This window comes from Carlito syrichta, unplaced genomic scaffold (assembly GCF_000164805.1).
Source record: "Carlito syrichta isolate Samal-C Ts95f unplaced genomic scaffold, Tarsius_syrichta-2.0.1 Scaffold308124, whole genome shotgun sequence".
Lineage (NCBI taxonomy): Eukaryota > Metazoa > Chordata > Mammalia > Primates > Tarsiidae > Carlito > Carlito syrichta.
The window spans coordinates 62,440-84,905 of NW_007252220.1; the positions used below are offsets into that span (position 1 = coordinate 62,440).

A 22,466-nucleotide genomic window follows, 5' to 3' on the forward strand; every position below is an offset into this window, starting at 1 on the left:
AAGCCACACTAGCTGTTCCTGGAACACTTCTGGACTTTTATTACTCCATGCCTTTGCAAATGCTGTTTCTTTCCTCTAAAAGGTCCTCCCCCTCTCATCTGTCGAGAAAACGCGAATTGATTAATAAAGCTCAGCTTAAATATCACTACCCTGGCCCATCCCTGAATCGCCATTTCCCTCATTTGTTTTTCTTACCAATGTGTTTGTTCTGAAAATATACTAAGCTAATTCTACGGGGAGGGAAGGAGGGAGTGCCCTGTCAACGGACTTACCCAAGCAGCGACTGCGGCACTACGTGTTAAGCATATTGTTCAAACAGCAGTGGGAGGATGAGGCTGGATGACATTTTAGTCATGAGATGCTATGGTTCGCATCTTTCATACTGCGTGTGTGTGTGTGTGTGTGTGTGTGTAAGAGTGGGGGACGGAGGGGGGAGAGAGAAGAAAGGGGGCGAGACACAGATAAATAGAGACAAAGAGAAACAGAGATAGAGGGTGGACGCAGTGCAGGAAGATCAGATGGGCGGACCCAAATTTCTTCAGCTTTGCAGTTTTGCAGAGGTTCAGCTCTGCATCTATCGCTGAAGCAAGGGGTGAAAGGGTGGAGGGGGGAGGCGAAAAGGGGAAGGACTGCACTCCCTCTGAGCATGCCCAGCCTCGGTTGCTTGACATATCACCTTGCGCTCCAACTGGCCAGTTCCTCCACGCCTTGACCCACGCTTATTGTGCCAGACAGGGCGCACTCGGCAGTGCAGCCCCACAGGTGGCATCGGCTCGGTGAAACGGTTCCCGCCAGGCTAGGCAGTGGAGCGCCGCACAGCGCGCCTTCCCGCCTCCCAGCCACCGCCCAAGCAGTTCCGATCCAGCGCCAGCAGGCCTGCTCGGTCGATCTTCGAGCCGAAGATGCGGCGGGGTTGGAAGATGGCTCTGTCTGGGGGGATGCGGTGCTGCCGCCGGGTACTATCCTGGGTGCCAGTGCTTGTTATTGTCCTCGTCGTGCTCTGGTCCTACTATGCCTACGTCTTTGAACTCTGCCTGGGTAAGTGGGGCTGGGCACCTAAGGTGGGGAAATTATGCTCCAGCATAATCGTCTGCCCTACACTTCACTCTGGTGTCCCCTGTGTTCTCAGCCCTCACTCTGCGGTTTTTCTCTTGCTCCCTGGAGATCTCTCTGTCTCCAACCTCTGGCTCCCCAGAATATTTCCTGCGTCCTCTCACGAGGGTCCCACCGTGTCGCCATCGCCTTCCACCTGGAGTTTCTTATTTCCTTGTTCTACCCACAGTAATTCCCTGGCTCTTTCCACTAAAGCCTCTTTTCTCATACAGGACAACCACTTGCGCCATGTGCGCTCATTCTGGAGGCCCCCACTTAACCTAATAAAGGAATCAATATACCCTGTGTCCTTACACTGTCTGTTCACACTATGAGTTCCACCAATACATCTAACTAGAAGCCCCTCCATTTTACCTCCTACTAAAATCCTACTAGGATATCCCTACTAAAAATCCCAAAATATTTCCTGTACTACTTTACTAGCTCTCCTTTTTTCCACATTGGAATCTATCCTTTTCCCACCACCCTCTCACATTAACTGAGGTGCTTCATATCTTTGCCCACTTGTAACCCCACAGTACACCCTATTCTACCCCACTAGGGTCTTTTCTTTTCACACAGAGATAAGCCTTCCATTCTCTTTCCATGTGGTCTCTCCCCATTTTCTCATATTCTTTAATAGTATGGGGGTTCTACAATATATCCTTTCCCCTCACATGAGAGCCCCTGATTTTATTACACTGGGGTTCACTCCTGTCTCCTGCAGTTCTGCTTTGAGGCGTATTCAACTACTTTTCATTGGTAGCCCCATATTATTTTCTGACACCTCATGCTAGTGACCCTGCTTTTGTCACATGATGATCCTGGTTTTTTCCATGTCTTTTCCTACTGGAGTGATCTCTTTACCTTCCCACAAGTGTTTCCACAGTAAGTACCATATCTTGTCAAAGGGCTGCTACTTTTCTAATCATGATTCCTCCTTGTTATATTTTCTGGAAAACCTACTCCCCACCTCTCACAGTGCTCTTCCACTGTTAGCCCCACATTCTGCCATCTTCTTCCTTTGGTGTTTCTTGTTTTTATTTCCTTTTACTTCTCTTTAGGATTGCACTTGCCCCCTTTCATCTCAAACTGGAGAAATCCCATTCTTTCCCACTGGGGTTTCTTACCCTTCAAGTTGGAGTATCATAATTTGTTCCCTCTTTACACCACCCCTTTTATAATTCTGTGATCTTCTCTTTATAATTCTGTGGAGTCACACTAGGGAGCACGCCATCCCCTCCTTATTTATAAAATGGTTCCCACAGTGTAGCTTATGCATTCAAACTCAGAATTCCACAATATTTCCCAATACAAGCCCCAAAACCCTCCCATATATTTTCCAACTTGGATTCCCCCTGGTCTCCTATCCTTATTGTTGATGGCCATATAATATTCTTGTCAACTCACGGTGGAGTTTTTATATTATATCCTGTCTAATTACAACAGAGTCTTTGTTTTTCTCACAGTAAAATCTCCCCTTGCTCCATATTTTCACATTGAAGTATCCTTACCGACTCTCAAAAGGTATTTCTGCTAGTATTTATTGTCCCTTCAACACTAGAATCCTACTGCCAGCATTCTTAAACTTGAGACCTGTAGTGTTCCCTATTCATTCAGTGTGGAGCATCAGTGTATTTTCACTCCCCTCACATTAATACTCCTGTCCCACTGGACATCTACTGACTCCCGAGTCCTTCCAAGATTCCTTTATTTTTTCCATATCAGACTCTTCTCACTTTAAACATTATGGTAGGAATGCTTGTTTTTTCAAGCCCAGGACCTGACTCCACTTGTAACTTATTTCTCTTACATATTAACAAAGAGGTAGCTTACCCCAGGTGGGCTAGAATGGACTAGGGATGGAGATGACCCTCTTTTCCAATACAGAACTTTCATCTAATCAACTCTGTGCATCAGAATTTGAATTTTTCTCGCCTCCTTCTTAAATATATTTTGAAAAATGAAGACAGAGCCCTTGAAAATAAATTCCGTTGGTTGCCTTCATGGATATAAGCTTAGGCTATTTTTCTTGTATATCTCAGTCTGGTATTGAGATACATTAAAAAGACCATGCAATGACTGGGAAGTTTTCCTATTCTCAGATCTACCTTACCACTTTGGCTTTTTTGAATGATTGGCTGAAAGGTCAAAAGTTCAGCACCATTATTATGGTATGGACATTGCTCCTAGGATCAATGCCATAGTGTAAGCACTATTAAACATATTTTGGAGTTTTTGTTTAGTATTGTCTCACATAAGTTTTGCAAAAAAATCTTTTAAAAATTAATAACAATAATGCCTAACACTCATATAGTGTTTATGACAGAAAATGTTCTAAATACTGTAGGTACATCAACTCTATAAATTCATTTAATCCTCATAATATCTATATGAGGCAGGTACCATTACTATCCCCATTGTACAGATATATAAACTGAGGCACAAATGAGCAAACCAAGGCAAAGATCAAGTTATAACTGTGCAAATAACTGGCATTCTATAAGTTCCTATTTAGTCATATACTATTAAAAGCTGTAAAAAAAAAAGTTTAAGACTTATTTATTTTGTTGTATTTAACATACTTGCACAGCACTTGCTACATGCCAGGCACTATTTCGAAGTGACTACACACACACACACATACACACACACACACACACACACACACACACACACACACACACACACCACTCTTAATTCTTATAACAATCTTACAATGTATATGCTACCATCTTGCCCAGTTTAAAAACAAGTAAACCGAGGATCAGACATTAAGTAGCACACCTAAGTTTACAGAGCTAGTAAATAGCCAACCTTGGCTCACAACCCAGGCAGTATGGCTTCACAGTCCATGCTTTTAACCACCACACTCTCTTAACACCTTGTCTTCTCTCAACTAATACAGAGGTCAATACTTGTGACTTACAAGGCAGATGTAGCCTGCAAATGTATTTTATTTGGCCTTCACAGTATTTTCTTAACATTTTTTATCAGTTACCATTATTTAAATGGAAGACTTGACTTCCAATTCTGGTTCTACCAGTTCATCCTGCCATCATTATTTTATAATCTTTTAATAAATGAGCAGCCTGGGTTTCAGAAGGTTAAATCAAATTTTTCTAAGGTCATCTGTATAGTAAATAGTGGACAGCAGAAAGTCAAGTCTGCGTGATATCAAGGCCATGCCTTTTCCAACACAGCCAAATTAGCATATTTGTATTCCAACATGACTCAAAAAGTAATATTAAGGACCTAACTTCTTTCTAGGGATATAACTTGATGCCTCTCTCCCTAATATCAAGTTAGAGCTGAAACCACATGTGATATTTTTGTCCTATAAGTCTTAGAATTTGAATTCTGTCAGTTACTAGCCAGGTGGCCGTGGGAAAGTTACCTAATATTTCTCAGCCTCAGTTGCCTCATATGTACCTTGCTTATGGTTATTTATTTATACCACAAATACTTGCTTATCACTTACTATATGCCAAGCACTGCTGTTGTGAAGTCTAAATAATATGATGCCTGAAAAGTATGAATCATATTTCACAGCATATTGTAAGAGTCCATTAGATAGTAACTTGTTACTAATACTATTATTAATAAAAATATAAGGGATTCTTCTTGACTTAGAAAAATAAGGATCTTGGCTATTGTGAATAGTGCTGCAGTAAACATGTGTGCCCAGGTATCTTTTTTGTAGAATGTTTTTAATTCCTCCGAGAATATTCCCAGAAGGGGGATTGCTGGATCGTATGGAACCCCACATCTTTAAAATGAAATATATATATATATTTATATATATATAAAGAAAATAAGAAGCTTGGACTTTTAGAAACAAAAGAAAGTAATGGTATTCATTTAATTGAGATAAAGCTTACATAACATAAAATTAACCATTTTGAAGGTTAATTTCAGTGCCATTTAGTAAATTCACAGTGTTGTGCAATCATTACCTCTATGTAGTTTCAAAATGTTTTCATCACTCCAGAAGGAAACCTCATAGGCATTAAGCAGTCACTCCCTGTTCCCTCCTCCCCCAATCCCTTCCAACCATTAATCCGCATAATGTCTCCATGGATAAACCTATTCTGAATGTTTCATATAAATAGAATCATACATTATGTGTCCTTTAGTGTCTAGCTTCTTTCAATTAGCATAATGTTTACAAGATCCATCTACATTGTATCATGTCACGGTAACTTTATTCTTCTTATGGCTGAATAATATTCGTGTGTGCGCGCGCGCACATGTGTGATGATTTATTTATCCCTTCCTTCACCGACTGATTGACATTTGGGCTGCTTCTATTTTTTGCCTATTAATAGTGCTGTTACAAACATTCTTGTACAAGTATTTGTTTGAATATCTGTCTTTTTTTTTTCATATATACCAGGGAGATGGATTAAAATTATTGGGCTGTGTGGTGATTCCACATTTAACTTTTTGAAGAACCTCCAAACTAACTCTCACAGTGGCTGCACCATTTTATGTTCCTACCAGCAGTGTAGAGGGGGATTCCTCACCAAGACCTATTTCCTATTCGTTTTTTAAAATAGCCATCTTAGTGTTGTAAAGGGGTATTTCATTGTGGTTTTGATTTATATTTCTTTAATGACTAAAGAAGTTGAGAATATTTTCCTGTACTTGTTGGCCATTTATATATCTTCTTTGAAAAATATCTATTCAAGCTATTGCCCTTTTTTAAATTGGGATTTTTAAATTGAGTTCTGTGTTTTTCATTGTTGTTATCGAATTGCAATATTTATTTATATGTTCTGAATACTTGACCCTTATCAGATAAATTATTTGCCAATATTTATTCCATTTTATAGGTTGTCTTCATTTTCTTGATAATATCATTTGATACAAAAAGTTTTAAATTTTGACAAAATGTATATATATTTTGTTACCTGTGCTTCTAGTGTTATGTCTAAGAATCTCTTGACAAATACAAGGTAATAAAGGTGTACTCCTGTGTTTTTTGTTTTGATTGATTGATTTATGTATTTATTTGCTTTGTTTTGAGACAGGATCTTGCTATGTTGCCCAGGCTGGTCTAAAACTCCAGGGCTCAAGCAATCCTTCCACCTCAGCTTCCCAAGTACCTGGGGCCACAGGCAAGTGCACTGTGTTTTCTTCTAAGGGTTTTATACTTTTAGTTCTTATATTTAGGTCTTTGATCCATTCTAAATTAATTTTTGTATATGGTATAAGGTAGCAATTCAGCCTCTTTTTTTTTATTTTGCACGTAGCTATCTAGTTGTTCCAGTACCATTTGTAGAAGAGACTATTCTTTCCTCATATGTGTCTTAACATGTTTGTAAAGTATTAACTGACCATAGATTTGTGCATTTATTTCTGGACTCTCAATTCTGTTCCACTGATTTATTTATCTTTCTGCATGCCGGTACCACAGTGTTGATTACTGTTACTTTGCCACATATTTTAAAATAAAAAAGTATGAGTTCTCCAACCTTATTTTTCTTTTTAAAAATTGTTTTGTTTATTCAGGATCCCTTACAATTTTAAATAAATTTTAACTTCAGATTTTCCACTTTTGCAAAAATGATAGTTGGGATTGTGATTGAAATTGCACAAATCTGTATGTTGCTTTGGAGAGAATTGCCATTTTAACAATATCAAGTCTTCCAATCCATGAACGTGTGATGGCTTTTCATTTATTTCAGTTTTTGACTGCTTTCTGCAGCATTTTATAATTTTAAGTGTATAAGTCTTCAGCCTTCCTGATTACATATTTCCTAAATTTTTTATTCTTTTTGATATTATTGTAAATGGAATCGTTTTCTTAATTTCCTTTTCTTATTGTTCATTGCTAGTATATTGACATAGAACTGATTTGGGGTGTTGATTTTGTATTCTGTGGCTTTACTGAGTTTGTTAATTAGCATTAAGTTTTTTGTGGATTCTTTTGAATTATCTATACATAGGACCATATCATCTAATAATAAGGATAATTTTACTTCTCTCCAACTTAGAAACCTTTTATTTCTTTTTCTTACCAAATTGTACTGGCTTTAACTTGCAGTACAATGTTAAATAGAAATGGTGAAACAGGAATTCCGGTCTTGTTCCTGATCTTAGGGAGAAAGCTTTCAGTCTTTCACCACTGAGTAAGCTGTTACCTGTGAATTTTCCATAATTGCCTTTCTCAAGTTGGAGAAGTTCCCTTCTATTACCAATTTCTTGAGCAGTTTTTTCATTCAAGTTTGTAGACTATTGTCAAACACTTTTTCAGCATCAATTGCAATCATCATGTTTTGTATGTTGAACTGTCTTTACATTTCTTGAATAAATCTTATATGATCATGATGTATAACCCTCAAATATGCTGCTGAATTCCATTTCCTAGTATTTGTTTGAAGAGTTTTACATCTATGTTCATGAGATGTTTATATTTAGTTTTCTTGTGATATTTTTATCTGTCTTGGGCATCAGGATAATGCTGGCCTCATAGAATGAGTTGTGAAGTGCTACCTTCTATTCAATGTTTTATAAAAGTTTGAGAAGAATTGGTGGTAATTTTTTTATGCTTGGTAGAAATTACCTATAAAGACATCTGATCTTGGCTTTTCTTTATTGGAATTCTTTTTATTATGATTCAATTTTCTTTTACTTGTTAGAGTTCCATTCATATTTGAGTTTTATTTTATTTTATTGCGATGGGAATGCTTAGCATAATATCTAGCCTCTTAAATTTTAAGTGTATAATATGTTATTGTTGACTATAGATTTAATGTTATACAGCAGAATACTAGAGTTCATTCATCTTGCTTAACTGAAAACTTTATGCCCATTGGTTAGGATCTCCCCATTGCCCTCTACCCCTGCTCTTGACAACACCCTTGAGTTAATTTGATAGTTTGTGTGTCTTTAGAAATTTTTCATTTTATCTGAGTCATCTAATTGTTGACATGCAATCATTCCTATTATTGTATTATACTTCTTTGTGTTTCGGCAAGTTCTTTAGTAATAATCTCCACTTTCTCTTCTGATTTTAGTAATTTGAGTCTTCTCTCTAATTTTCTTGTTAAGTCTAGTTAAAGATTCTTGGTTTTGTTTATCTTTTTAAGGCCCCCTCCAAATTTTAGTTTCATTGAGTGTGTTGTTTTTGTGTTTGCTGTTTTGTTTTTCTCAACTCTGGTCTTTATTATATCCCTTATTTTGTTAACTTTGAGTTTAGTTAGTTAGTTCTGTTTTAGTTCCTTAGGTACAAAGTTAGGTTGTGGATTTAGGTTGTTGATTTGGGAGTTTTGTTCTTTTTTAATACAGGCATTTACAGTCATAAATATCGCAACATTGTATAGCATTTGTTACATTGTGTTTTTGTTTTCAATTATCTCAAAGTATTTTCTAATAAATTTCACTAGTACTTTATTCTTTGACCCATTGATTGTTTAAGAGTATATTGCTTTGCTCTCACTCATGTGTGAGAGCTGAGGAAGTGGAACTCAAGCTAGAGAATATATTGGTGGTTACCAGAAACCAAAAGGTGTGAGGAAGGGGGATGAAGGGAGGTTGATTAATGAATGCAAAAATACAAATAGATAGAAGAAATAAGATCTAGTGCTCAATAAATCAGTAGAGTGATTATAGTAAGCAATAATCTATTGTATATTTCAAAATAGCTAGTAGAGAATAACTTCAATGTTCCCAGCATGAAACAAAGATAAATGCTTAATGTGATCAATATCCTAATTACCCCAATTTGATTATTACACATTATAAGAATGCATCAAAATATTACTTGTACCCCCAAAATATGTACATCTATAATGTGTCAATAAAAAGTGTGCATCGCTTAATTTCTCCATATTTATGAATTTTGTAGTTTCCTTGTGCTACTAATTTCTAGTTCCATTTCATTGTGATTAGAAAATATACTTTGTACGATTTCATTCTTTTAAATTTATCAAGACTTGTTTTGTGGCCTAACATATGATCTATACTGGATAATGTCCCATGTACACTTCAGAAAAATGTGAGGCCAGGCTCGGTGGCTCAGCCTGTAATCCCGCGCTTTGGGAGGCCGAGGTGAGTGGATTACCTGAGCCCACGGGTTCGAGACCCGCCTGGGCAACTTGGCAAGACCTCATCTCTTCAATAAATCAAAAAATTAGCCGGGCGTGGTAGCGCACGCCTGTAATTCCGGCTACTTCGAAGGCTGAGGCAGAAGGATCACTGGAGCCCAGCAGGTCGAGGCTGCGGTGACTGGCAGCGGCCACTGCACTCCTGTCTGGGCGACAGAGTGAGACTCCAATTCAAAAAAAAGAAAAAGAAAAACGTGTATTCTCCTGTTGTTGGGTAGGGCGTTCCACATATATCTGTTATGTTTAGTTGGTTATAGTGTTGCTCAAATTCTCTATTTTCTTATTGAACTTCTGTCTAGTTTTTCTATCCATAGTTAAGAGTGGGTATTGAAGTTTGTCACTATAAATGTAATACTGTCTCTATTGCCCTTCAGTTGTGTCAATGTTTGCTTCCTATATTTTGAGGCTGTATTATTAGGTGTGTATATATTTATAATTGTTTCATTGTCTTGACAGATTAGCCACTTTATCAATATATAAAATTATACATTTTTTATTTAAAGTCTATTTTGTCTGATATTAGTAGAGTAACCTTAACTCTCTTTTGGTTACTATTTGCATGGATAATGCTTTCAACCTTTTTATGCATTTGGATCTAAAATGAGTCTCTTGTAGACAGCAAATGGTTTGGACATTTTTTATCTATTTTTCCAAATTCTGCCTTTTTTCCTGGAGAATTTAATCAATTTACACTTAAAGTAATTAGTGATAAGAAAATACTTTTTTATTTTTTTGAGCCAGGGTTTCACTCTGTCACCCAGGCTGAAATGCAGTGGCACAATCACAGTTCACCACAGCCTTGCCCTGCTCGGCTCAAGTGATCTTTCCACTTCAGCCTCCTAGGTAGCTGGGACTACAAATGAGTACCACCACATCCAGCTAATATTTTTGATACTTTATAGAGGCAAGGTCTCACTATGTTGCCTAGGCTAGTCTCAAACTCCTGTGCTCTAGCAATCCTCTTGCCTTGGCCTCCCAACATGCTAGAATTACACGCATGAACCACCATGTCTGGCCTATAAGAAATAACTTGTTATTTTGGCATTAGTTTTCTGTATGTATTTGTGTTTTCATATTTTTAAATAGACTTTTTTTAAAGAGCAATTTTATGTTCACAGCAAAACTGAGCAGAAACAGAGTTCCCATGCAAAATGCTTCTAGTCCCCTGCCCACATACACAGCCTTCCTCACTATCTATATTCCACATCAGATTGGTACATTTGTTACAACTGAGCGATCCACATTGACACATTATTATCACATAAAATCTATAGTTTACATTGACATTCACTCTTGGTGTTGTACATTCTATGAGTGTTGACACATATATAATGATATGTACTCACTATTATAGATTCTATAAAGTATTTTCACTGCCTTAAAAATCCTCCATGCTCTACCTGTTCATTTTTTCCTTTCACCTGTCATTTCACTCCTTGTAGAAGCCATTCACTTTTTTACAGTCTCCATAGTTTTATCTTTTCTAGAATGTCACATAGTTGGAAACATATAGTATGTAACCTTTTCAAATTGGCTTATTTTACTTAGTAATATACACTTAAAATTCCTCCATGTCTTTCCATAGCTTGATAGCTCATTTCTTTTTAGTGCTAAATAGTATTCCATTGTGTGTCTAAACTACAGTTTATTTATCCATTCATTTACTAAAGAACATCTTGTTTGTATCCAAGTTTTGGCAATTACGAATAAAGCTGCTATAAACATCTATGTGTGGGTTTTTGTGTGGACATAAATTTTCAATTCCTTTGAGTAAATACTAAAGACAATTGCTAGATTGTATAGTAAGAGTATGTTTAGTTTTGTAAGAAACTGCCAATATGTCTTCCAAAGTGGCTGAACCATTTAACATTCCCATGACTAATGAATGAGAGTTGCTATTGCTGTACCTCCTTGACAGCATTTGGTGTGATCTGTGTTTTGGAGTTTTACTCTTCTAATAGATGTGTAGTGATATTTCATTGTTATTTTACTGCCATATTAATGAAGTTATTTTTTTCTAGTTTACACATTTTTTTGTCTCTTATTTCAGCATTTTTTAAAAGATTTTTTTTCCTAGTGGTTACCCTGGGTATAACAATTAACACATCAACTTTTTGATAATCAAGTTTTAATTAATACTAACTTAGTTTTATTGTCACAAATTACATCTTTTTTCATTGTGTGCTCTGTAACTTAAATGTATCATTATTATTTTATGCATTTATTTTTTAAATTGTAGAGTAGACAGTTAAAAACAAAAATACAATACTACAGCCTTTTGTAGTTACCTCTGTAGTTACCTTTACCAGTGTTCTTTTTTTCTTTGTATAGCTTGAGTTACAATTAGTACCATTTTATTTTTCCTGGAGAACTCCCATTGTTATTTCTTATGGAGCATTTCTACTAGTGATTAGCACCCTCAGTTTTTGTTTACTGGAAATGTCTTATTCTCTCTTTCATTTTTTTGAAGTATCATGTTGCTGGATATAACATTCTTGTATGATAGTTATTTTCCTTTCAGCACTTCAAATATGACATTTTATTGCCTATGGCCTTTATGTTGTCTGAAATCAGCTGTTAGTCTTATTGAGTATTCTTTGTATTTGAAGAGTCACTTTTTCTGCTTTCAGGATTTTATCTTTGTCTTTTGACAGTTTTATTATAATGTATCTGAGTATGAATATCCTTTATTTTATTCTATGTGGAGTTCATTGTACTTCTTGGAAGTTCAATTCATTTTTAAAAAATCAAATTTAGGAAGTTTTAGCCATCATTTCTTCATATACTCTTTGTGTTTCACTGTTTTTTTGGGGTTTTTTGTTTTTGAGTTGGAGTCTCACTCTGTCACCCAGACTGGAGTGCAGTAGCCACTCCCGGCCACTGCAGCCTCGACCTGCTGGGCTCCAGTGATCCTTCTGTCTCAGCCTTCCAAGTAGCTGGAACTACAGGCGCATGCTACCACGCCCGGCTAATTTTTTTTATTTATTATAGAGATGAGGTCTTGCCAAGTTGCCCAGGCAGGTCTCGAACCCGCGGGCTCAGGCAATCCACTCACCTCAGCCTCCCAAGGTGTGGAATTACAGGCTGAGCCACCGAGCCTGGCTTCATTATTTCTTTATTCTCCCTTTGGATGTTCCATTATGTGTATATTAGTACATTTGATGGTGTCCTACAGGTCTTTTAGGCTCTGTTCGTTTCTGTATCATTTTCTCCTTCTGCTTCTCAGACTGAATAATTTCAATTGAGCTGTCTTCATGTTCACTGACTCCTTCTTCTGCCTGCACAAATCTGTTATTGAAGCTCTCTGATAATTTTTTTTTAATTTCTGCCTTTTTTCAGTTCCAAAATCTCTATTTGGTTACTTTCTATGATTTTTTTTTCCTTTTTTTTTTTTTTTTTTTTTTGAGGCAGGTCTCACTCTGGCACTCAGGCTGAAGTACAGTGGCATGATCCATGACTTGCCACAGCCTCAACCTCCTGGGCTCAGGTGATGCTTATACATCAGCCTCTCGCATAGTTGGGATTACAGGTATGCACTACCACACCTGGCTTTTTTTTTTTTTTTTTTGTAGAGTCAAGTTTCACTATGTTGCCCAGGCTGGTCTCGAGTTCCTGGTCTCAAGTAATTTTCCAACTTCTGACTCCCAAATTGCTGGGATTACAGGCATGGCCCATCATGCCTAGCCTCTTTCTATAAATTCTGTCTCTTTGCTTATATTCTCTACTTAGTGAGACATCATTTTTCTGGTTACCTTTAGTTCTTTTTCCATAGTTTCCTTTATCTCTGTGACCATATTTAATACAGTTTGTTTAAAGTCTGTATCTTCTAAGTCCAGTACTGGGCTTCATCGTGGACAGTTTCTATTAATTTTTATGTTAATGGGCAATACTCTTTTGCTTCTTTGCATGCCTTGTAATCTTTTGTTAAAGGGTGGGCATTTTATATATTAAAAATAGCAACTGTAGAAATCAGATTCTCTCTCTTACCCGGGGTTTGCTATTGCTGCCTATTGTAAGTTGTTGCTGGCTTGTTTAGTGACCTTACTAACCTATATTATATTTTATTATAGAGATGTAAGATACAAGTCAGGATTAGCTACACAAGTAGGCTACATGCAGATGAAGTTTGGGCCCCCAAGTGGTCCTTACTTCCCCTGGTACAGGATGAGATACCCTTTGTGTTGTTATGTGTGCCATCCCCTGGCAGTGCTAGTGGTTGCCAATCCCTCCCTTGTGCTAATGTGATTAATGTTCAGGTCCCATTAAACTAATGTAAATATGAATGCTTTAAATAAAAAACAATTAAATACAGCACAATTAATTTTTTAAATATATTTTAATTTTAAAATTGTGGGGTACAGTTAAGGGTTAGGTATACAAATATGCATCGTTCAGGCACCCTTGTTGATAAGGGGTGTCCCCCCGTCCCCAGAAAGATATTGACTACCATTAATCCCCCCTCCCTTCCTGTCCCTGCCCCCCCATAGTTTCCCACCACTGTCAATCCTTTTCTTATAGTACTGCGATAGATGTTCAAGGTCCACTTATGAGTGAGAATATGTGATACTCAGATCTTTGTTTCTTTGAGAGATCACTCAGTTTTATAAACTCTAGTTCCATCCAGGTTGCTGCAAAATTCATGATTTTGTTCTTTTTTATGACTGCATAGTATTCCATCGTGTATATGTACCACATTTTTTTAATCCAGTCCTCTTTTGATGGACAGCATGGTTGGTTCCAGGTTCTTTCTATTGTGAACAATGCTGCGATAAATATACGTGTGCAGGTATCTTTTTTATAGAGTGATTTGAGTTCTTCAGGGTATATTCCCAGTAGGGGGATTGCAGGGTCATATGGGAGGTTGATGTTTAGAGCTCTTAGGAATCGCCACACTGCTTTCCACAGAGGTTGCACTAGTTTACACTCCCACCAACAGTGTAGAAGTGTTCTCTTTTCACCACATCCTCTCCAGCATCTGTTATTTTTTGTGTTACAATTAATTTTAAAAATTCCAAATTCCAACTTGAAAGTATAATGTTGTTGATGGGTCACTGCAATGGGAATCAGAATTCCTACATTGATGTTTAACTGAGTATAAATGACTCATTTTTTTTTTTTTGTCTAAGCTTCTATATGTAAAAAAAAGTTCAGGTCTCAATTATGAGTGAGAACATGTGACATTCAGCCCTTTGTTTCTGTGATAGATCACTGAGTATGTATGATAGACTCTAAATGCATCCAAGTTGCTGTAAAGTCCATAATTTTGCCCTTCTATGTGGCTGAATAATATTTCATCATGTATATGTACCACATTTTTTAAAAATCCAGTCTACTTTCAATGGGCAGCAAGGCTGGTTCCATGTTTTTGCTATTGTGAATAGTGCTGCAATAAACATCCGTGTGCATGTATCTTTTTTGTAGGATGATTTGAGTTCCTCTGGGTATATTCCCAGAAGGGGATTGCTGGGTTACATGGAAGGTCAATTTCTAGACTTTTTAAAAAGGCCACACTGTTTTCCATAGAGGTTGAACTAGTCTACCAACAGTGTAGAAGTGTTCCCTTTTCTCTGCATCCTTGCCAGCATCTGTTGTTTTTTGATTTATTAATGGTGGCCATTCTTACTGATGTTAGGTGATATCTCAGTGTGGTTTTGATTTGCATTTCTCTGATGATTACTGAGGCTGAGTATTTTTTCAAAGTATCTGTTGGTTATTTGTATATCTTCTTTTAAGAAGTGTCTATTCATGTCTTTTGCTCACTTCTTAATAGAGCTGTTTATCTTTTTCCTTTTGGCTTCTTTGAATTCCTTGTAGATCCTGATGTTAGACCTTTGCCAGATATACAGTTAGCCAATATTTTTTTCCCATTCTGTGGCCTGTCTCCCCACTGTCTTGATGGTTTATTTTGCTTTGCAAAAACTTTTCAGTTTTATGAGGTCCCACTTGTCTATCTTATCTCTTATGACATAAACTTTTGGGATTATGATCAGGAATTCATTACATATTCCAATGTGCATAACGGTGTCTCCTGCGTTTTCTAAGATTCTTATAGTTTGAGGTTTTATGTTTAGGTCTATCATCCATTAAGAGTTGATTTTTGTGTATTGTGATAGATAGGGAGTCCCATTTCATTCTTCTGCATGTGGTCAGCCAGTTTTCCCAGCACCATTTGCTGAATAGGGTCTCCTCTCCCCAGTGGTTGTTGGTGGTGGCTTTGTCGAAGATGAGTAGTTGAGAAACCAAGGTTTTGTTTCTGGGATGTCTATCCTGGTCCACTGGTCTATATGCCTGTTCTTATAGCATTATCAGGCTGATATGATTATTGTAATATATGTGTTATAATAAAGTATAAAGTCTAGAAGTGTCATACCTCCCAGTTTGTTTTCTTTGCTGAGGATTGTTTTGGCTATTTCTGTTCTTTTTTGTTGCCATATAAATTTCTGTATTGTCATTTCCAGGTCTGAGAAAAATGATGTTGGTAATTTGATAAGTATTACATTGACTCTGTAGCTTGCCTTGGTAGAATGGACACCTTGACAATATTGATTCTTCTAATCCATGAGCATGGAATGTTTTTCCATTTGTTTGTGACATCCTTGATTTCTTTGAGTAGCATTTTGTAGTTCTCATTGTAAAGATCTTTCACTTCCCTGGTTAGTTGGGTGGCAGGGTATTTCCTTTTTTGTGTAGCTACTGTGAATGGGATAGTGCTTTTTGTTTGGTGCTCTTTCTGCTTGTTGTTGATGTATAGAAATGCAATTGTTTCTTACACATTGATTTTGTACCCTGAGACTTTTTTTATATTATTTTTTTTATATTAAAGATGTGGGGTACAATTCAGGGTTAGGTATACAAATGTTCATTATGCAGGTACCATTGTTGCTGAGGTGTGTCCCCCCTCCCCCAGCAGATTCACGCTACTGCCAATCCTTCCTCCCCCTCACCCCGCCTGGCAGTTTTCTGCTACTGCCAATCCTTTGCGTATAGTATTGCGATAATTGTTCAAGGTCTGCTAATGAGTAAGAATATGTGATACTCAGTTCTTTGTTTCTGTGATACATCACTCAGTATTACAGACTTTAAGTCCATCCTGGTTGTACCCTGAGACTTTACCAAAGTCAATTATCAGCATGAGAAGGCTTTTGACAGACCCCTTAGGGTTTCTAAAATGCAGAATCATATCATTCACAAAGAGGGATAGTTTGACTTTCTCTTTTCCTGTTTGGATACCCCTGATTTCCTTCTCTTTCCTGATTGCTCTGGCTAGGACTTACAACACTATGTTGCACAGGAGGGGTGAGAGTGGGAATCCTTTCTGGTTCCCATTATCAAGGGAAATGCTTCTAATTTCTGCCCATTGAGCAAAATGTTGCCTGTGGGTTTATTATAGATGGCTCTTACTGTTTTGAGGAATGTTCCTTCTATGCCTAGGTGCTCAATAGATTTTATTAAGAAGGGATGCTGGATTTGTCGAATTATTTTTCTGCATCTAATGATATAATCACGTATTTCTTGGTTTTAAATCTGTCTATGTGCTGAATTACATTTATGGTATTGTAAATGTTGAACCAGCCATGCATCCAAAGAATGAAGCCTACTTGGTAATGGTGCATTATCCTTGAGATATGTTGTTGAATCCAGTTTGCCAGGATCTTGTTTGTACTTTTTGGATCTATGTTCATAAAATAGATTGACCTGTAATTCTCTTTCCTTGTTGGATCTTTGCCAGATTTGGGTATCAGCATGGTGTTGGCTTCAAAAAATGATTTGGGGAGCATTCCATCATTCTTAATTTCCTGGAATACTTTTATTAAGATTACTATGAGCTCCTTCTTATATGTCTTGTAGAATTCAGTTTGGAAGCTATTGAGTACAGGGCTTTTTTGGGAAGATAGATTTCTTATGACTAAGTCGATTTCCTGGATTGTTATTGGTCTGTTTAGAGTTTCGATTTCTTCTTGTTTCAACCTTGGGAGGTGGTGTGATATCAGAAAGTGCTCCATTTCCTTTAGGTTTTCTAGATTATTTCTAGGTTTTTGTAGTAATTTCTGCTAAACTTTTGAATTTCTTCGGGATCAGTTATGATTTCACCTTTTGCATTTATAATTGTGTTTAATTGGGCTTTCTCTCTTTTTTAGTCAATCCTGGCCAGGGGATTGTTAATCTTATTTATCCTTTCAAATAAGCAGCTTTGGTCTTGTTCCCTTCTATGATATTTTTGTCTTCTATGACCTGTAATTCTGATTTTATCTTGGGATCTGGATTCCTGTGCTGAGGTTCAGATTTAGGTGATCTTGTCTTTCCAGCTCCTTTAGGTGTGACGTTAGATTGTCTCCTTGTGATCCTTCTGTTTTGTTGATTTGTGCATGTAATGCTATAAGTTTTCCTCTTAACACTGTTTTCATGGCATCCCAGAGATTCTGATAAAATGTGTCTGTGTTTCCATTTGTTTCCAGGAACCTTTTTATTTCTCTCTTGATTTCTGTGTTGACCCAGAAGTCATTCAACAGCATGTTGTTTAGAGTACATGTGTTTTGTGTTTTGGAGGGATCTTGTTGGTTGCAATTTGTTTTTTGTATTCCACTGTGATCTGAAAAGGTGCATAATATTACTTTGATCTTTTGAAATTTGCCCATGCTTGAAATTTGCTCATATACAAGAATGTGATTGATCTTTGAGTATTTTCCATGTGTTGTTGAGTAGAAAGTGTACTCTATAGGTGCTGGGTGAAGTGTTCTGTAGATGTATATTAAGTCCATTTGATCTACCATTGAGTTCAGGTTTTGATCTTCTTGTTGGTTTTTTTGCCTCAGTGATCTATCTAAGACTATTACTGGTATATTCAGGTCTCCTACTATGATTGTATGAGAGTCAATGTCCTCTTTTAGTTTACTTAGTAGTTGTCTTATAAAACCTGGTGCTCCTGTTTTGCAGCATATATGTTTAGGATGGATATCTCTTGCTGGTGAACTGAACCTTTTATCATTATGTAGTGTTCTTGTCTTTTAAATTTTTTGATGACTTTAAGACTGCTTTATCAGATATTAGAATAGCTATGACCGCTTTCTTTTCTTTTCCATTTGCCTGAAAGGTCATTTTCTAGCCTCCATGCTTGAGTCTGTGTGTGTCTTTTGCAGTGAGATGAGTTTCCTGAAGGCAGCAGATTGTTGGATCTTGCTTTTTTTTTAATCCAATTTGCCACTCTGTGTCTCTTCAGTGGCTCATTTAGTCCATTCACATTCACTTTGATTATTGATATTTGAGAATTTATCCCTGTCATATTACTCCTGTGCACCTGTTGTGGATTTCTGGAGTCTGTGCACTCAGAGAGACATTCACTGGGTTCACAATGATTAACCCATCCAAAAGTGCTCTTGGTAATTCCATTTTACAATGGTGGAATCCCTACTCTCTGTCTTGCTAGGTGAAAACAGTACCGATCTGCTGCTCCCAGGTGGCCATCTTGCCTCCTCCCCCCACTAACCTGTATTTTAAAGACTGTATTCTTTATCATGTGTGATCTCCTAAATCTCTGTTCCTTAAACCTGTGGTCAGTTTAAGATTTGACAGAGATTTTATGAATACCTGAAAAAATAGGAAAGAAAAAAATATGCTTTCCTAGATGCTACATGTTGAGTCTGTTTTGGGATGCCCTTTCAACCCTTCGCCAGGCTATTTACAATTGTGCCTTAGCCTTCACTCTTTGCTGTGCAGTAACAGAAGGCTAGCCAACTAGTGGTGAAAGCTAAAGGTTTTTTGTGGGGGGATTGAGTTGGAATCTCACTCTGTCACACAGGCTGGAGTGCTGTGGCATGCTCCCAGTCACCACAGCCTTGACCTGTTGGGTTCAGGGGAACCTTCCACCTCAGCCTTCAAAGTAGTTGGAACTATAGGCACACACCGCCATGCCCGACTGTTTTTTATTTATTGTAGAGATGAGGTCTTGCCAAGTTGCCCAGGCTGGTCTCAAACCCGCAGGCTCAGGCAATCCTCTCACTTCCCAAAATGCTGGGATTATAGGTGTGGGCCACCACGCCCAGCCAGCTAAAGGTTTTCTTGGGGCCTCTGTGTGCATCTCATCCTGGGTGTGTGCATGCCTTTCTTAGTTCTGTGGTACACATTGTAGCACTTAAATGTCCTTTTCCCCTCACCTATCTCATTTGTCAAGGGTGTTCTGAAATCTATATTTTTTTAAATCATGCTTTCCAAGATCTTTATGCTATCTATTTACTAAGTGTTGTCTTTTTTCCAAAACTGCTACTGTCAACACCTGTCTCTTTAAATCCTTCTGACACAAGCCACCCAGGAAGCTCCCCAGCTCTGGGAGTACTCTGAATCCGACAAAACATGAGAAAGCCTTTGCATTGGTCTTTAAGTGAGTCACCAGATGGTCAAGGCTCATAACCACAATTTTTTGAAAATAAAGTCTGTATTGCTCCCTTTGGCATTAGATCCTGCACCAGGAGTGTGGTCTGCTGTCCTCACAGCCCCTGCTGCTTTGGGATATGGTAGGCAGCCAATTTAAAATGTCACAGCATCCTCTTACTACAAAGCATCAGCTTTTTTCTTCACCAGGGCTTCCCCTCAGTTGTTATAAGTTTTTTTTTCTTTACTAGATTCCAGAGTATTGCAAAAATTGATTCTGGTAGTTTTTGCCAGCTCATTAGTCGCTTTTGGAGAGGGATGGAACTCTGGAATTCCCTACTCTGTCATTTTTTTGTAACCTCTGTATCCATTTTGAGATTTAAAAAGGTCTAGGAAATAATTTTACTCAAAAGGTAGAAATTCTTCAAAAAAGAGTCAGAAGAAAGAAAAACTGATAAGACCAAAAAAAAGGGCAGAAGAAATGTTTTTTAGAAACCAAGTTTCTACAGAAGTAAAAGCTATCCATTTAAGCATATATAAATCATGGTATTAACACATCTAAAATAGTTTTATGATGTCTATGTCAAACAGTTAAATGTATCACACCTGATTAGTAAGATATCATACCAAACTTCTAAATTAGCTCCAATGGTTCTCAAACCTGACTGATAATCAGAATAACTTGCTATGGATTTTAAAGACAAATTCCTATACTTGTACCCAAAGATTTATGTGAAGGGGTTTCTGGAATCTATATTTTTATCATGGTCCAAGTAAGTAGTAAGATCATCCAGGTTTGAGAATGACTGCCTGAAAAGTAAATGAATGGCTAGTATGAGTAACTTTTTCAGAGGGGTAAAATACTGGCCTGATTAGCTTACAGCAGATAACACTCAGAAATGTATCTCAGTTCCCTATTTCAAATTCTATTCTCTTTCCTAGCCTAGAATCTAAGAACCATCTAAGGGGGGAAAAAAGAATCAAAGTCATGTAGCTGCATAAAGAGAGTCGTCCTAGGAGCCCCCAAAGCATCTTTTCCAAAGTAGATTTTAGGAGTGGCTGAGGTTGTCCTTGAGAAAAAGGATCGCAGAATAAAGAAGTTCAAGAAATTCAGATATGTGAGGTTGATTTTCATGGAAACTGTGTCATCCTCTGATGACAGTTGTGACAGCTTTGCCTCTGATAATTTTGCAAACACAAAAGTGAGATGCAAGATGTGTTTTACCACTGTGGATTTTTACAGAAACCAAGGCCAGATGTCACTAATGAACTGGTCAGTATTTTTCATGCTGACTCGGACAATGAATCATTTTGTGGTTTCTCAGAAAGAAAGACACAAGATGCAGTGAGGCTGGAGTCAGTCTGGGAAGGCTGTTGCATATGCAGCCAGGGCAGACACTCTGCACCCCTCAGGGTGGCCGTGAAGTTTCCTACATGAAACACTAGGGGAGCAGCCAGCAAGAGAGCAGAGTCCCCCCAACCTTCAGATAATTCTGTGACTGATTCAAATTCTGATTCAGAAGATAAAGCAGCATGAATTTTTTTGAGAAAAGGGCTTTAAATATAAAGCAAAACAAAGCAATGCTTGCAAAACTCATGCCAGAATTAGAGAGCTTCCCTGGCTCATTCCCTGGAAGATGTTCCCTCCAAGGCCTCAGCTCACAATTGAAGAGACCCTGCAGGCGAATGTTACCAGGCGTCGCCTCCAGGAGAAACCCTGTATGGAGAGCTCATCCTCTCACCAGGTCCAGGTCCCTGATCCTGGGGTCCCATGGCTCTCTACCCATGGAGGAGGAAGAGGAAGAGCATAAATACATGCTGGTGAGGAAGAGAAAGACAATGAAGACAATGGACGGCTACATGAATAAAGACGACTTGCCCAGAATCCATCACTCCAGGTCATTCATGACCCTTCCTTATATAATTCACTCAGTGTAAGAAATTACAGAGGAAGAGTTGGAAAACATCTGCTACAACTCTCAAGAGAAGATCTATAACTGTTCACTGGGCTCTACTTGTCATCAGTGATACCAGAAAACAATTGATTCCCAAAAAACTGCAAAAATCCAGATTGCCTGGGGTGTTCAAGGCCAGTTCTGCAGCCCCTGCCTTCGAAACCGTTATGGTGAAGAGGTCAGGGATGCTCTACTGGATTTCAACTGGCACTGCCTGCCTTGTCAAGGGATCTGTAACTGCAGTTTCTGCTGGCAGAGAGACAAATGGTGTGCCACTGTGGTACTTGTGTATTTAGCTAAGTACCATGGCTTTGGTAATGTGCATGCTTACTTAAAAAGTATGAAACAGGAATTTGAAATGCAAGCATGATACCTGGAAGATTCACTACCTGCCTTCCACTTCTCCAATTTCCCCTATTAAAGTTTTCATTTTTGTCACTGATTGAAACCTGAATTAAGCATCTTGGTGACCAGTCTGTTTTACAGGAAACTCCAGGTTAATCTCACTAGACACACTTGATTCTGGAGCATCGCAGAAGGTATATTGCTAGTTACACTTGGACCTCCTGCAGTTTCTCCTCTGCCCCACCTCATAGCCTCCCCGTCTACTTCCAACTGTTTTTTCCTACCCCTCAGTTTCTGAATTCTTTTTAAATGACAATTTTACACAAGCATATTTGATTTAGTCTATGTTGAAGTAGCCCTGAAATCCACCCATAAAACCCAAGCACTTAGAAACACGGCAGTAGTATTTTTTTTTTTTTTTTTTTGAGTTGGAGTCTCACTCTGTCGCCCAGACTAAAGTGCAGTGGCCGCTCCCGGCCACCACAGCCTCGACCTGTTGGGCTCCGGCGATCCTTCTGCCTCAGCCTTCCAAGTAGCCGGAATTACAGGCATGCGCTACCACGCCCAGCTAATTTTGTGATTTATTGTAGAGATGATG

At 38.0% G+C, this 22,466-nt stretch overlaps 1 protein-coding gene and 1 pseudogene across 2 annotated transcripts in view; both read left to right on the forward strand.

The window, feature by feature from the left end:
- Positions 1–540: 540 nt before the first annotated feature.
- The window catches only part of ZDHHC15 (zinc finger DHHC-type containing 15), a 135,538-nt gene continuing 113,612 nt past the window's right edge, over positions 541–22,466 (forward strand). For both annotated transcript variants that reach the window (XM_008064993.1, XM_008064992.2), the window contains exon 1: positions 541–1,038. In XM_008064993.1, coding sequence (XP_008063184.1) covers positions 903–1,038 — 136 coding nt within the window. In that variant the 5' untranslated portion in view covers positions 541–902. The remainder of the gene's footprint in view (positions 1,039–22,466) is intronic.
- On the forward strand, positions 20,403–21,893 carry LOC103267400 (annotated as a pseudogene).